Genomic DNA, 14,196 nt, shown 5'->3' with positions numbered 1-14,196 from the left:
CAATACTTAAAAGGTACTTTTAGTATACAAATACTAAAAACCTTTGAAATTGGAAATGGCTTTTTATGTTCTTTTAATTGTACTGACTTAATCTTAATGCCTGACTTAATCTTAGGAGCAAGTAATAGGTTTATACCATGCTGAAAAGAAAAGAAAGAAAATACAACACTTCAGCTGTGGAGCCTTCTTCGGATGTAAGGGTACAGGCCTGTTCTTGATAAGACAGGTGCATCAGGATCTCTGGGCTCAAGATTGGAAATGACAGAAGGAAACAAGTCATCAACTCCTAAAGACCTTCAAAGTGTTCTGGTCCAAAAGTCCATGCAGAAGAGCCTGCAGAAGACTCCACTATCCAAAATGTGTAACACCCAACCATCAATATCACAGCAAGTGATTTCTAGGATGAAAAAGATAATCTGATAATGAATACCTTTAGGTCATACATTTTCTTAACCAGTTCTTAACCATTCATAAAAGTATAAAAACTCTAAGCTCCTCTTGCTGGTCTCACAAATAGCCATTCTGCACTCCATGTACAGTACATGTGAGGATAAAAACATGCAAGGAAAAAGTACAAGTGCATACAAAATTCAGGATTCTCAGACTGGCACAAAATAATGTAACCAATTTTATTAAGAACTGAAAGATGTTTTTATTAAAATACTGCAGAGATATTTTATTTAGACAGTACAGTAAATGCAGGTGAATTTATAAGCACATGTCTTCATAATTCTATTTTCTTTGACCTTGATATTAATACAGGACATCTTCTCGGATTCACAAATAATTTGCATGGGATGAAAAACACTATCTGTACTTATTTTTCTTTACAAAAATATGTGTTCAGTCTTTCCAAAGTAACATGCATCTTCACTGGCATTTTGCTGAAGATAAGTGAAAGTATTTCATTGCACTGTAAAAGCTGATAACGCTGTAACACCCTGATATTCAGGGCTGCATATTTCCTAGCATTTAATACACCTCAGTTTTAATCATGAATGACAACCGCTACATCAACAGTGGAGATTATTTACTTACATGTAGGGGAATATATGAATCGTGCTAAACAGCCAAAATAAAAGGAGCTGAATATATTAAGGTTTGGTTGTCAAAAATGTCAGAAAACTGTGCTGTTCAAATTCCTTTTCTATATTAACAGAAATCTAAGGCATACAGTACTTTTGTCGGAGGAATAAAAAATTGAAAATGTTCAATCACATTAAATTTAGGCTTACCACAGAGTACAGAAAGACAACTGTTTTTCCCTTTACCTACATGTTAGTGTGTTACTGTATGTAATGTCTACAGCAAGTCAAATAGATTACAATGTTAATTTTGCTATACTAAATTAAGGAACATGACTTAAGGAAGAGCTGGGTCTTTTTCACAGCTTAATAGACGAATCTGAATTTAAACATCAGTAGGAATGTGCACTTAATAAAATATAAGGACACATTTTTCTTTTTTGTCAATTATAGGAGCACATAACTATTCATAACTATTAGCATGTGCATGTGCATGTTCACACTTACTTAAACTGCACTTTGAAAGCCATGTTTGGTTAATAATGTAAAAATAATGCCCACCAATCTCAAAATGGTCAATCGCAATTCTTTTATTCACCGAGTCACTATTGTGGGACCTACAGTACATGAATATGAAATAATGGACCGAAATCCAACTGTCACAAAAAGGTAGCAGCACATTACACCTCTACCAGAGTGTTGTCTGACAATGAAGACAAAGCCTTTTACAAGACAAAAGGATCACCAGAAAGGATTTTCCTTACTCAAACATTACATTTCCTATAGTCCCAAAATAAAGAGGAGAATAAATAAGAGAATGTATGAGTCTACTTATCGCTAGGCATAAAGCAAATAATCATTAAGGCGGCTAACTCAAAGAAAGGTTTTTTCACATTTTTACCTCAAATTCATATTCAAATATTGGCTGCACATGCAATTAGCAAAATTAAGAACTACAGCCTCTAAGAAGACTTTTACTGCAGTCCATGTGGTACAGCTTCTTTCCAAGCAGTAATAATGATTTTAATTTAAGCATTTTTCTCAGGGAAGACAGGAGGCAGTGCAAGCTTTTCTCTATGTCAGTCAATTACAAGCCACGGGTATAACACACTTGCAAGGGGTGACTAATACACTTAAGATATGTACAGTATATTGGAGATGGCTACATGGTCAATCCAGGTTCTGCTTAGAGTGAAGGATAGCTCTTTCAGTTAAGAGGCTGTCTCTTTGAATCTGGGCTGGTTGTTAGCCAGGTACAATCAGACCAAGTGTCAGAACACACTGAATTGACATGAACACACTGAATCCCAGTGCGCTTCTGTGTTCATACTTAGCCAGGACATCCTGGGCTAGCCATGGACCAGTAATCTGAGTGGCTTGCTGTGTGCTCATGGGGCCTGAGTTGCACAATAAATCATGTGTGAGGCAAGCGTGAGTCACTTTCAACCCTCCTGTGTGAATTGCCTAACCAAACGGGGGGCTGTGAATTAAAAAAAAAAACCTTGTTTATGTATATGAATGTATTGATTGTAATGTATTATTACATTATAACATTCGCCTACATGTAAAAAAAGTTTATAAATATATTTAAACATTATCAAATTGTTCAGATGTCATAAAAAATTAAAAGCCTTTTGACCAATTTGCTTTATTATATCCAGTGTATTTCTAAAAGTAAACATAGGCTCAAAAATACAATTCCAGGAAGCTGGATGACTAGCTACAAGTCTTATCCTGTGAAGGTTTACAGCATAGCCACTAAAAATGCCTCAGCCCTCAACTGACTCAATCTCAGCACTGAGCAATCAGTGACAGTGACTGAGAGACAGAAGGTGGAATCTTGCAGCACAAGAAACACCACGATATAATTTATTAACTGAAGCTTTTCTCAACTAGGTCAGAGTTATGCTGACACCTACTGGTGTAAATATACAAACTACTTCTTACCATGTCTATTTTGTTTTTCTACTGTATGGCTTTCAATTATCTTCTTTCTGACCAAAAGATAACACAGGGCACTAAAACCTACAAATAATACCCCAGACCCATGGCGAGAGCAGTTCAACCTTGTATGAAAAAAAACTGAGTGAAAATGCAGACCAATCGGCACCAGACGTCTTTACTCTTTATACAATTGTTTGATTAAATAGCATAAGACCTGGGGGAATAGGGTTACATTAGCTCAATTTAAACTAAATTAGGCCAATTTCTCCCCACCCCTCCACAAGTGTGAAGCTGCTTTGGGGAGCTCTAAATGTTCATACCAGCTTGGCTTCTAGGGCATGTAAGTATATGAACATATCCCAATTGCTCAGGCTGACAGTCCTCTTATGTGTCATTCATTAAGCAGTTTTTATCTCTCTCAATAGAATTCTGTAGGTGTCTGAGGAGAAGATGTGAGAAGCCTTTGTGTCAAAAGATAAGAGTTCTGCTAGCACAAAATTAACATGCATGAATTGCACCAGCAGAAACAGACTTCAGGCTCCTGAGATCACAAATTCTGCTGTTTAGTCATTTGAGAATGACATATTAGTTTTACAGAAATCCAACCATCGTTATTGGCTAATGATGAACACTTGCACTATAAACACCAGGCTGTCCTTGTAATGTCACTTCTTAAAGCCTTCAGATTTTACCCTTAATGGTAAATACAACTGCATCACAAAGAGAATTCCTATACGCAAAACTCCTTAAATATTTCAGCGAATGATGTTTTAATCATTCATGCCTTGTGTACAACATTAAAGTTTAAAATTCTGTGAACTAACAAATGCCATTATTAAAGAATTTGCAACCCCATGATCAAAGGACTTTAGATTATGTCAAAATTTGTGCTCAATTTAAATAAGCAATTTACCTGAAAGCATACAAAAAGTAAAAAACAAACAGTTGAACACAACATTACTTGCTTTCGGTTGTCACAGAGTGACAGATTTGTTCAGGTTCATTGTTAACTGGAGAAAATGAAGTAAAGGAGAAGCGAAACATCTGCTCTAATAATTTCTTTTTCAGCAGTTGGAAAGCTGCGTAGCACAGAAGGAAGACAGATTAACACAGCTAAAATAATACTAAAAGACACTTTCAGCACAGGCAAGAGTGCAGACGATTCTTTAAAAAACAGATCAAAATGTCAGATTAACTAAATTCTATTTTAAAAGGGATTGAACATTGCACTCCAATTACTGTGACAATTTACATTATTAAAACTTAGTGTGATTAATACTAAATTCTAATAAAACACTTTTCATGTTACAATAATACTAATATAATAATATATGAAATGTAATATATAGTATCATAATAGCAATTAGTGTAATAGTATATTTATAGTACAGGCTTAGTACTTACCATAAATCTAATTTTCTCCTTAATAATTCTATTAAGGCATTCCTGTTATGGTTTGTATTTTTATGGATTTTATTTTTAGTTCATAAGAGGTAATGTTGTACTCGTGTTAGAATATTATTACACATGTTCGTTATTCATTCTTACTATATTGTCCATGAAAAATGCTAAATACACAATTTAAGTTAGGATTTGCCTGATGAACCAACTTAGGCTAGCTTGGATTTCCATACTGATTTGATCACAGTTAAAAAAAAACTTTAAGTGTCGATGAACACTTCTCTCCAAAAAAACTCAGAGAAGTTCTAATGCCAATACAGTTTAACAATCAAGATAACCAATTAAAACCATCTCTTATTTTTTAGCTACCACAATAAACTTCCAATAGAACTGTATTAAAATATTTTTAACACAGGCCTCATAACGCTAATTTCTTTGCAAAATAAAATATGAATAATTTAGGAATTATTGATTAACATATTTTTAACAGTGTCATACAGTGCCCGACCAATTTGTCCTGATGTTTCAGACAACCATTCAATTCAATGTTAAACTCATATGAAATGAGTGTCCACATGGAAAAGTAGGAAATTAAAGATATTCTTCTGTGGTGCGACAAACAGGATTGTGACATTTTGACAGGCTGTTAGCACCACAGCTATCTGGAGGGGCCACAGCTGTGGGTAATTAAAGGCCCTGGACCAGCCACAGCTGTGTCACGGCCTGTTTAAACAGTGTTTTATCTGCAGTAGGGTACTGAGGAGCAGGACTGCTGCCAGCATTCCAAGTAGGAGGGATTGCAAACCAAGCCAGAACTAGCAATAGATATCAAACTGAGCCAGGTTCTCTGTTCCTCTTCTTTTTTAATACTGGATACCAAAACATAACTCAGAAGTCCTTATTCGCTCAGCCTGTCACAAAGACATTCTGGATTTGAACACCAACAAGGGGAAAGGATAAAAATAAAGGACGACCCACACACTGCCTATTTACATGTAATTATCTGCATCTATGGTTTTCACCATTTTGTGGGAAGTGCTCATTAATTGCTTTAGCTGATGTGGTGATGATTTCACTATTGTTTGAATCAATGTACTGTGCCAACGCGATTATTTTAATTGTGAGTATTCATTATCTATACAAACATTCGGAAGCAGTGAAGCACATGAGCAGTTCAAACAGGTCCAGGAAGATTCTACTCAAATTTTCCAGGAGGAGTACATACTTCTGCATTCAAATAAGAGAAAAAGTTAAAAAACAAAGAATTCCAAAGCTACAATTCTAGAGGTTTTTTAATTGGAGCTATTTTTGTCTCTTTCTGGAACACAAAGAAATCACAGCAGATAATTTATATATAATGTATAACATGTATTATTAGAATGTTCATCAAGCTACCACCATTGGACTAGAAGGCAATGGAATGGGGTTCTAGGCATTTCACTATGAGCTGAATTTCCAGACAAGGGCACAACATCCAAAAGCAAGTCCATAAGGATTTCAGTTTGAGATTCACAATACTGCTGTTGACCTTTAAGCGCTTGAACATTTTGAACACCCTATACATGTTTTGTGCTCTGTGGACTCTGGTATTTTCTCAATTCCTAATATGAGGCTCCAAACACTGGGAAATCATACTTTCTGTTCTGTTGCTCCAAGACTGTGGATTGCTATCCCATATTACATCTTGTGAGTCACACCTGTCTCTTTCGTTACTTTTTGTTATTTTACGTACAGTACATTGAAAGGTGATGTAGAAAAAGATTATTAGATGTCTATTATTACTTGGATTACTGTGGTGATTGCTACTTGTGTAGGAAGTGCTACTGCACTAACAAACTGACGCAGAGTTTGGTGGAACATCCCATTATCACCAGTCAGTTTAAATTATTTATAACTGGAAAAGCCTGACTCATTGACATGTCTCACTTACAAGTGCAACTCCCACTGAACTTAAGCAGATGCAAGCCTGGCCATTACCTAGATGGGAGACCTCCTGGTCAAGCTAAAGTTGCTGCTGGAAGAGGTGTTAGTGGGACCAGCAGGGAATGCTCAACCTGCGGTCTGTGTGTGTCCTAATGCCCCAGTATACTGATGGGGACACTATACTCTAAAAAAGGTACCAGCCTATGACGCATAAAAAACCAAGGTCCTGACTCTCTGTGGTCATTAAAAACCAAGCTGTTTTTCAAAAAGAGTAGGGGTAACCCCAATTTGTAAACCCTAATTTCCCCCTGTTCTTTACCAATCATGACCTCCTAACAATCCACATCTATGACGATTCATCACTATTTTTCTCCCCACTAATAGCTATGTGTGGTGAGCATACTGGCATACTATGGCTGCCGTCGCATCATCCAGGTAGGTGCTACACACTGGGGGTGCTGGAGAGTAGTACCGTCCACTGTAAGTGTAAGGAATTAGTAGTAGTATTACATTTAATAGGATTGCACAACTGTTCTTCAGATATTAGCAGGTTATGCTCACACAATACAGCAACACACAAATATGTACAAACATCACCTGTGGACAGCTTTCCTGGCTAGCTTTAATTGAGCATCTTCAAGACAAACGGGATATAGACTTCTTTAGCTATAATTCTTCAGTCTTCATCTAGACACTCATTTTTAATAGGACAAGATATCTCATTAATTAATTCAATTGCTCATCCCATCAGTGTAGCAACACTGCATGGTCACCAATGGGTATAATGAATAAAACTGCCATTGCTGAGAAGGCTATCCATGTATGTTGGCTTCTCTGATGAAGTCATATGGATCTGACTGAAACAGCTTTACCACCATTACAATGTATGCTGCATTATTTAGGTTGAGTAATGTATTTCACCACCTGGTATTCAGTTTATTTTTAGTGAGCCAGTGTACTGTAAGATCCAAATACAGCTATGATGATGATGATGTTATCCGGTCAGTCGGATCTGACTCTCGGCGATTCTATAGGCCATCTCTCGCCACACTTTCCGGTCTTGGACTTTCCCTTTCAGCTGTTCTATGCCTAAGCCAGTGTCCATTTTGATGGCGTCGAGCCACCGCGTTCTTTGGCGGCCTCGTCTTCTTGTTCCACTGACCATTCCAAGCATCATTGCTTTCTCCAATGAATCTGATCGCATCATGTGACCAAAATAAGTGAGCCGGAGTCTGGTGATCTTTCCCTCAAGCGAAATTTCTGGCTTGATGCGCTCCAGAACCTCTTATTATTGTACAACAACACACACTCCATTTCCAGTGTGACGTACTGCTAGCACTCTTACCACAGAGGGGGGCGTAATGTCCTCCAGCCTGAGGCAGGACTTCTCCAGCAGGTGTTCCAACAGGCCAGCCCTGGACAGGAGCCAGGAAAATGCCAGCAGCAGTTCTCTGCTTCCCTGAGAGCCATCAGTGGGCAGCTGATAGAACTCCAGTGCACCGTAGCCACAGTGCCACAGTGCTGACTGCACAACACTGACCTGCCTCTCTGGAAAGAGAACACAAAATTAAAGTAAGTAAAGTGCCTTTCAAAACACGATAAAAACAAAAATAAAAAATAAAAACCTAGCACTGTCTGATAATGATTGATCGCTTTAATGCGTTGTTTGTGTAATTATTTTTAAAGGTAACCAACAGATTAAAAAATATAAGAAATGATTGACTTTTTGTGGTTTTATATATTAATAGAGTGTCTACAAATAACTAAAACTTAGGCTTAATGCAACTTTATCTAAAACTTTAAAATATTAATATTTTCATTCATTTTGGGGACTTTTAAAAGTGCAGTACATTTTATTTACTATGACTTTTTTTAGAGAGCCTGCTGAGGAGTTTATACTCTTCAGGAAAATTGAGATACAACAGATTTCCACGGTCCAAGAAACATATGAAAGGCTAGGATATATTGCAGCAGATCTCAGTACAGATGCAAGCTGTTTTTTGCTTATATGCATGTCCATCATCAACAGGCTGAAAGATATAAACTATTCATGCTTGGATAATTAGGTTGGTTTCTCTCAGCGTAATAACCTGTCTATACATAGCAAGAGCTGTTCATTAAGGTGACTGTTAAGCTGTCTGCAAGCTGTGCACTGGAACAGATTGGAAAGCCCAGCATTTGACTACCCCTGGCTTAGCCTGCTGGCAAAGACAGATTGGAAAATTTGTGTATAGTGTTTAAAGTTAAAACTTTAGCAAGAACTCCCACAACAATTTCAGTCAAGTTACCTAGATTTCTTATACTGTTCTACCCATTAAATATACACTGCCCTGTTGTACAGTTCACTCTACAGCGAAGAGCAATATTCTCTGCTCTTACCACCTTCCTAAGAGTTACACTTGCATGCAAAGGTTTGGGCATATCTGGTTAAATTGTGTTTTAACAGGTGACACAACTTCTTCATGCTACAAAGGTAAACCCACCCAACATCTTTCTGCAAATTCTAATGCAAAATTAGTCTTTACTTGCTGATTTTAATCGTGTTACGTCCCAGTGTGTGGTCTGTGTGTGTTTTTGTTATGTTCCACACTGCTGACTCTTGATTGCTCTCCCTCCCCCATTGGCCCACCATTACACCAATGTTCCGTATGACATCATGATCAATCAGCCTCTCAGACAATCAGAACACATCTTATTCAGCAAATAACATGGAGGTTTTCTGAAGGAAGAGGCCTTTCGTTTGACTTCGGTCCCGTTTGGTTTTGGTTATTGCTTCGGCTTCGTTGGTTTGTTTTACTTTGTGTGTGTGTATTGTGTGTGTGTGTTGGTTTTCAGTTAGTTTCTTTGTACTTTCGTTTGTGTGTTTATCCTTGTTTTGTCATTACCTTGCCCTAACATGTTATATGTTCAACTTTTGTGTTCTTTGTACCCTGTTCCTGTTGATTACTCTTGTTTTCCCTTATTTGTATTCCTAGTTCATTTGTGTTTTTGTGTGAACTTGTGTATAAGGTTAGTTTATGTTGTTGGGTACACTTTACACACTTAGTTGACTTTGTATTAGTAACACTAGTTTAGTACGGGTGAGTGCCGTTTGTCTTGTATGGTTTTGGGTAGTCAGTGCAGGTTAGCTAGGGTGTTGAAGACGCCGAAGACCGTGTGTTTCGGGTTTTCTTTTATAGTCAGGTTAGCTTTCCCTCACTTTCCTAGCCAGATCCATTTTGTTTGTTATTTTCTTTTCTTTGGCACCACTCTAGTTCCTAACCCTTGGTATCACGCTTCCTAGTCCCTCACCAAAACCCACCTGCTTCCAAAAGAATTATCCTAAATGTTACACCCCTTTACCCCTAGACACTTAGGGTCGTAACGAATCGACTTAAAAAATAAAAAAGTGAATGTGGCACATGTAAACATTTGGGAACCCTTCCAGTTGATTCATTACTACTTTTTTAATTAGTTTTTTTTTCAAGGCCCAAAACCTTGATTAACTCACTAAGCCTTAAATTAAGTGAGATGAAGACAATTCCAGGGTTGAACAATTACTCTGACTCTCCTAAACTCTCAGGTTGTGATAGTTGTTCTGCCTACTTTCAATAACCATGGGCTCTTGAGAGACTTGAAAACAAATATAATTCACTCCTACAAAGGAATATAGCATATAAACAGGTCTTTAAACACTTTACAAACAAATTACAAACTGGAAATATCAGAAACATCATTTATAAATTATTTAAAAAAAAGGAGTTAAAATTGTTGAAGTCAAGACAAGATCTGGAGACCCAGAAAAATCTCTCCTACGAATTCATCACAAAAGTCAACGTCTAAACTCTGCAAAACAAAGCCTTGATAAGCTGTAAACTTTTTGAAACAAAGTGCTGTGGACTGCTGAAAAGAAAATGTAACATTTAGGCAACAACCACAGAAGATATAGTTGGAAAAAAATGGGTGAAGCATTTGAAGGAAAGAGCACCCTGGCAACCGTTAAGCATGGGGGTGGATCTATTATGCTTTGGGCTTGTATGGCAGCCAGTGGCACAGGAAATATTGTGTGGGTGGAAGGAAGAATGGATTCAAACAAATATCAACAAATCCTAGAAGGTAATGTCCCAGAATCAGTGGAAAAAATTGAAACTGGAAAGAGGTTGAATATGTCACAAAGATCTGAAACATACCTCAAAATCAACCACAAAGTACTTACAGGAAAAATTAAGGTTTTGGAATGGCCTTCACAGTCCCAAAATCTGTGATTTCAAACATGCAGAGCATCCAAGACGTTTTAAATATATTTCTGAGCTCAAAGAGTTCTGCAAGGATGAGCTACAGATAACATTTGGTTGTTATCTAGAGGAAGTATTACTAGGTACTGACTAACAGGGTGCCCAAACTTTTGCATGTGCCATATTCAGTTTGGTTATTTTTATCTATAAAAATGTTAATAAATAGCATTCAAATTTGCATAAAGATGGCATGTTTAAGTTTGTACCATGCAGAGGTTCTGTCAACTTCTTTTCACTTAGAGATTTACAGATGCAGCCATTCAAAATGAGTGAGGTATTTCGCGGCATACCCCGGTGGGCGTGTCGCAGTATCACGCGGTATGACGCAGTTAACATGGTGTCACGTGGTTAACTATCCGGCGTCGCCTTGTAAAACCGCCAGGGGGAGCTTAACCTCTCATGTACAGCATTTGAGCCTTTAATTTTGAACTGTGTATTACAGCATGTTAATCATCAGTCATTAAAATGTTGGTATATTTTATGAAAGCAAGATTGCTCAGTTGGACAAAAGTACACAACCTACCTTTATCAGAAATATTTATGCATCAAAGCCTTTACTGAAGATATTACTAATAGTATTAATAATGGATGACTTTGGACAAGCTGTATACTCAAAGTATAATTTCTTTAGCACATTTGTACAAGCACTTGGAATCTGTCCAAGCCATACTTTGTCAGGCATTTTGTTTTACTTCAACGGGCATAAAAACTTCCTTGCTTTTAACAGGGCGTTTCATAATTTCTAACTACGAAAATGATTTAAAATGCGACACCTATCATTCAACTAGAGCTTAAAATATCACAAGGATCCTCAAGAGCACAGCAAAGAGTGTATTAAAAGACACTTGTATTTATCAACGCTTTCTTTTCCGTATACCAGATTTTATGGAACCACTTCAGAGGGGTGTCAGCCAGTCAGATTCCAGGAATCGGCACTTTAAAGGAAAAATACACACCAGTATTCCATTTCTCCCTAACGATTTTAAGCATCGAAGTATTTAACTAGCATGTGAAATAGCGTGTGAAAAAGTGGTAGTTTTAAGCTTTTCTGCTAATATAATATGGAATCGCGTATCTAAAGAATTTAATAACGGTATTCGTGTGCTGCGACAGGGCTGTGTAGGGCTGTTTCGCCTGCCTGTTCATGCGAGCTGTCTTGTAGCCGACTGGTCTAGGTGCGTGACTACCAGCTGGCAGGTTGTGTGTTCGAATCCAGCTGGTGCTAGACTTTTCTTTTAACAAACATTTCTTCGAAAAAATAGAATAGCGATATTATGGACAATCAATTGACTTTTATATTTCAAAATATCGCAACATGATCGATATTTGCGATATTTTGAACATATCTTCCCTTCTGACAGCGGTTCCTGCTTCTATTGTGTGTGTGTGCAACAGAGTAAATTTTTATAGAGAAATGGAGGCTGGACAGTATGCGTTACAATATAAACATTTATATTGATTTAAATCGTGTTCTGATTTAAATCGCAAACCCGTGTTTAATTATATGTGTTTTTTAATCATAATCAGGCTAATGCAACATAAATTGATACAGTATCTTTGTCTTCTAAGTATCTTAATAAACTTTCAGCATAGCTTTCTACCCGTCAAGATTTATATTTCTTGGGATTTTGGGATCAAATGTGGAAGGATTAGATTATAATCGTTTTTATTTGTCAAATACGTGATTGTATTTCTGAATGTTATGTGACACCTACAGTAGTTCACTGCTTTAAATACATCGAATTAAGAAAGTTATGTGTAGCACTTTAGAACTTTTTTCTGAACCAGGGAAAATCTGATCATGTTTCTCTATAACAATAATAAAAAACTTTATTTTACATATCGCCTTTAAAAGTGGCATCTCAAAGCAATACAGTAGATCGAAAAACAGTTAAAAGGGACCAAATTAAATACCAGACAATCGCAAACGCGTTTTCAATAAAATTATTTTATTCATTCAGCAGTTTGTGAGAGGGACATCCAGCAGGGAGAGACACACACACCGGTTTTCATTGACAAAATTGTTTTTTTTCAATTCCTCTTGTCTAACAGGAATGTTTTGTTTGTGGACAGACTGTTAGACAAGAGGAAAAGACCGCCTCCTCCTACGAAGCATTAATCGCGTATCTAAGGAAAATTGCAGTATACCTTTGTTCATGCACATCATTATACAGTACAGTATCTCAATTTGTATTTCTATAAAAAAAAATCGTTTGCCCAGCCACTACTGTTGTTATTGTTTTTATCCTGTAAAGCGTTTCCTTTTTCTGCGTTTTCCATTTCCTTTTTCTGATCACTCGCTTTCTGGATACACATCTCACCTGTCCTGTTCTTTGTTTTCCTGGTTTGCTGATTATGCCTGCTGCGGTCCACTCCTACCCTCACACCTAAAGAATACTATTTTAAATTTCTTGGCGCAGTTCATTAACCCTTGTATGTGCTGTCCGCGCCGAAAATGCAATTAAAAAAAAGTCAAAAAACGCGCTCAAAATACAATTTATAGCTTAATAAGATACACTCCACAGGCAAAATTAAAGACAAAATTAAAGACGATTAAAATCTGTAATCTTTCCACTTGTACTGTGAGTCATCGGACAGTTTCTGCTTTGTGTAAGGATGGTGAGAAAGCTGTGCTCAATGTATTTAAGGGACTTAAAAGTTAAAGGAGATGCTTCATATTGCTTGACTAATTTTAAAAACCAAGTTATAAATGCAGACGCTCCCTCGGTGCCGCGCCGGGTGTAAATATCAAAGTATACATTCCCAACAAGAATTGTACCCATCTGTCATGCAAATAAAACACCTTGAATTGAATTGAATTGAGGGAGAGAGGGGGGTAGTGGGACAGAGATACTGTAGACAGACTCAAGGCAAATAAAATACTTATGGGTACGCAGGCATTCACGACAGCAACATACGAAACGTTTGCACGTACTGTATAGTTAAGTTATTACTTGGTTTTCAAAATGCAACGAAATACAATATTGTTGTTGCTGCTGTTCTGGTTGTTTTTATCCCGTAAAGCGTTTTGAGAAGCCACCTTTAAAGGCGATATATACTGTAAAACCGCTGATTCTTATGGAATGTGTTCCGCAGGAGATTCAAATTTTTATTTATTTATTTTTTAATCGCGTATCTTAGGAAATCTCAGTATAACTTTAATCATGAACAGTGGCATGTTACATTATCATTCGTTTTTTAACAAGGCTCGCCAGCTAATGTGAATCGAAACCTGTCTTGCTAGCTTTTAAAGTCGTGCATGTGTAAACTGTACTAGAGGGCATGCAAGTTACTCTGCCCCTTTCAGCTGCAGGGAGTCCCTCTGCTGCAACACACAGCAGACAGAACGGGAGACTATTGCCTTTCATATCTGACACCAGTGAAGTAAAAGGGGTGTCTAAAGGGGTGATTTCAGACCACATTTTAGTTACTTTATTTTGTTTACTTTTAACATTTCTATAATTTACAGTAGATGTCACAATAGAAGCCCGAAGCCTATTATACTCAGTCTAGCCTTGGATCCTCTGAGTCGCATGACTCAGTCTTGTCTGCTTTCCTAGAATAAAACCAGTTAAGTCTTGTGTACTATGCAATTTATATTTTCCGATTCCATGCATTCCCTTAATGTT

The 14,196-nt window shown here is 37.2% G+C and overlaps 1 protein-coding gene across 1 annotated transcript in view; it reads right to left on the bottom strand.

Annotated features, from left to right (window-relative positions):
* Window positions 1-14,196, bottom strand: part of tedc1 (tubulin epsilon and delta complex 1) — a 72,136-nt gene that overhangs the window by 49,586 nt on the left and 8,354 nt on the right. Inside the window, exon 3 of the mRNA XM_088925094.1 lies at window positions 7,639-7,841. Coding sequence (XP_088781220.1) covers window positions 7,639-7,841 — 203 coding nt within the window. The remainder of the gene's footprint in view (window positions 1-7,638; window positions 7,842-14,196) is intronic.

The sequence above is a fragment of the Atractosteus spatula genome, chromosome 9, assembly GCF_055471065.1.
Source record: "Atractosteus spatula isolate fAtrSpa1 chromosome 9, fAtrSpa1.hap1, whole genome shotgun sequence".
Classification (NCBI taxonomy): Eukaryota; Metazoa; Chordata; class Actinopteri; order Semionotiformes; family Lepisosteidae; genus Atractosteus; species Atractosteus spatula.
This window is presented reverse-complemented; position numbering and strand designations above follow the sequence as displayed.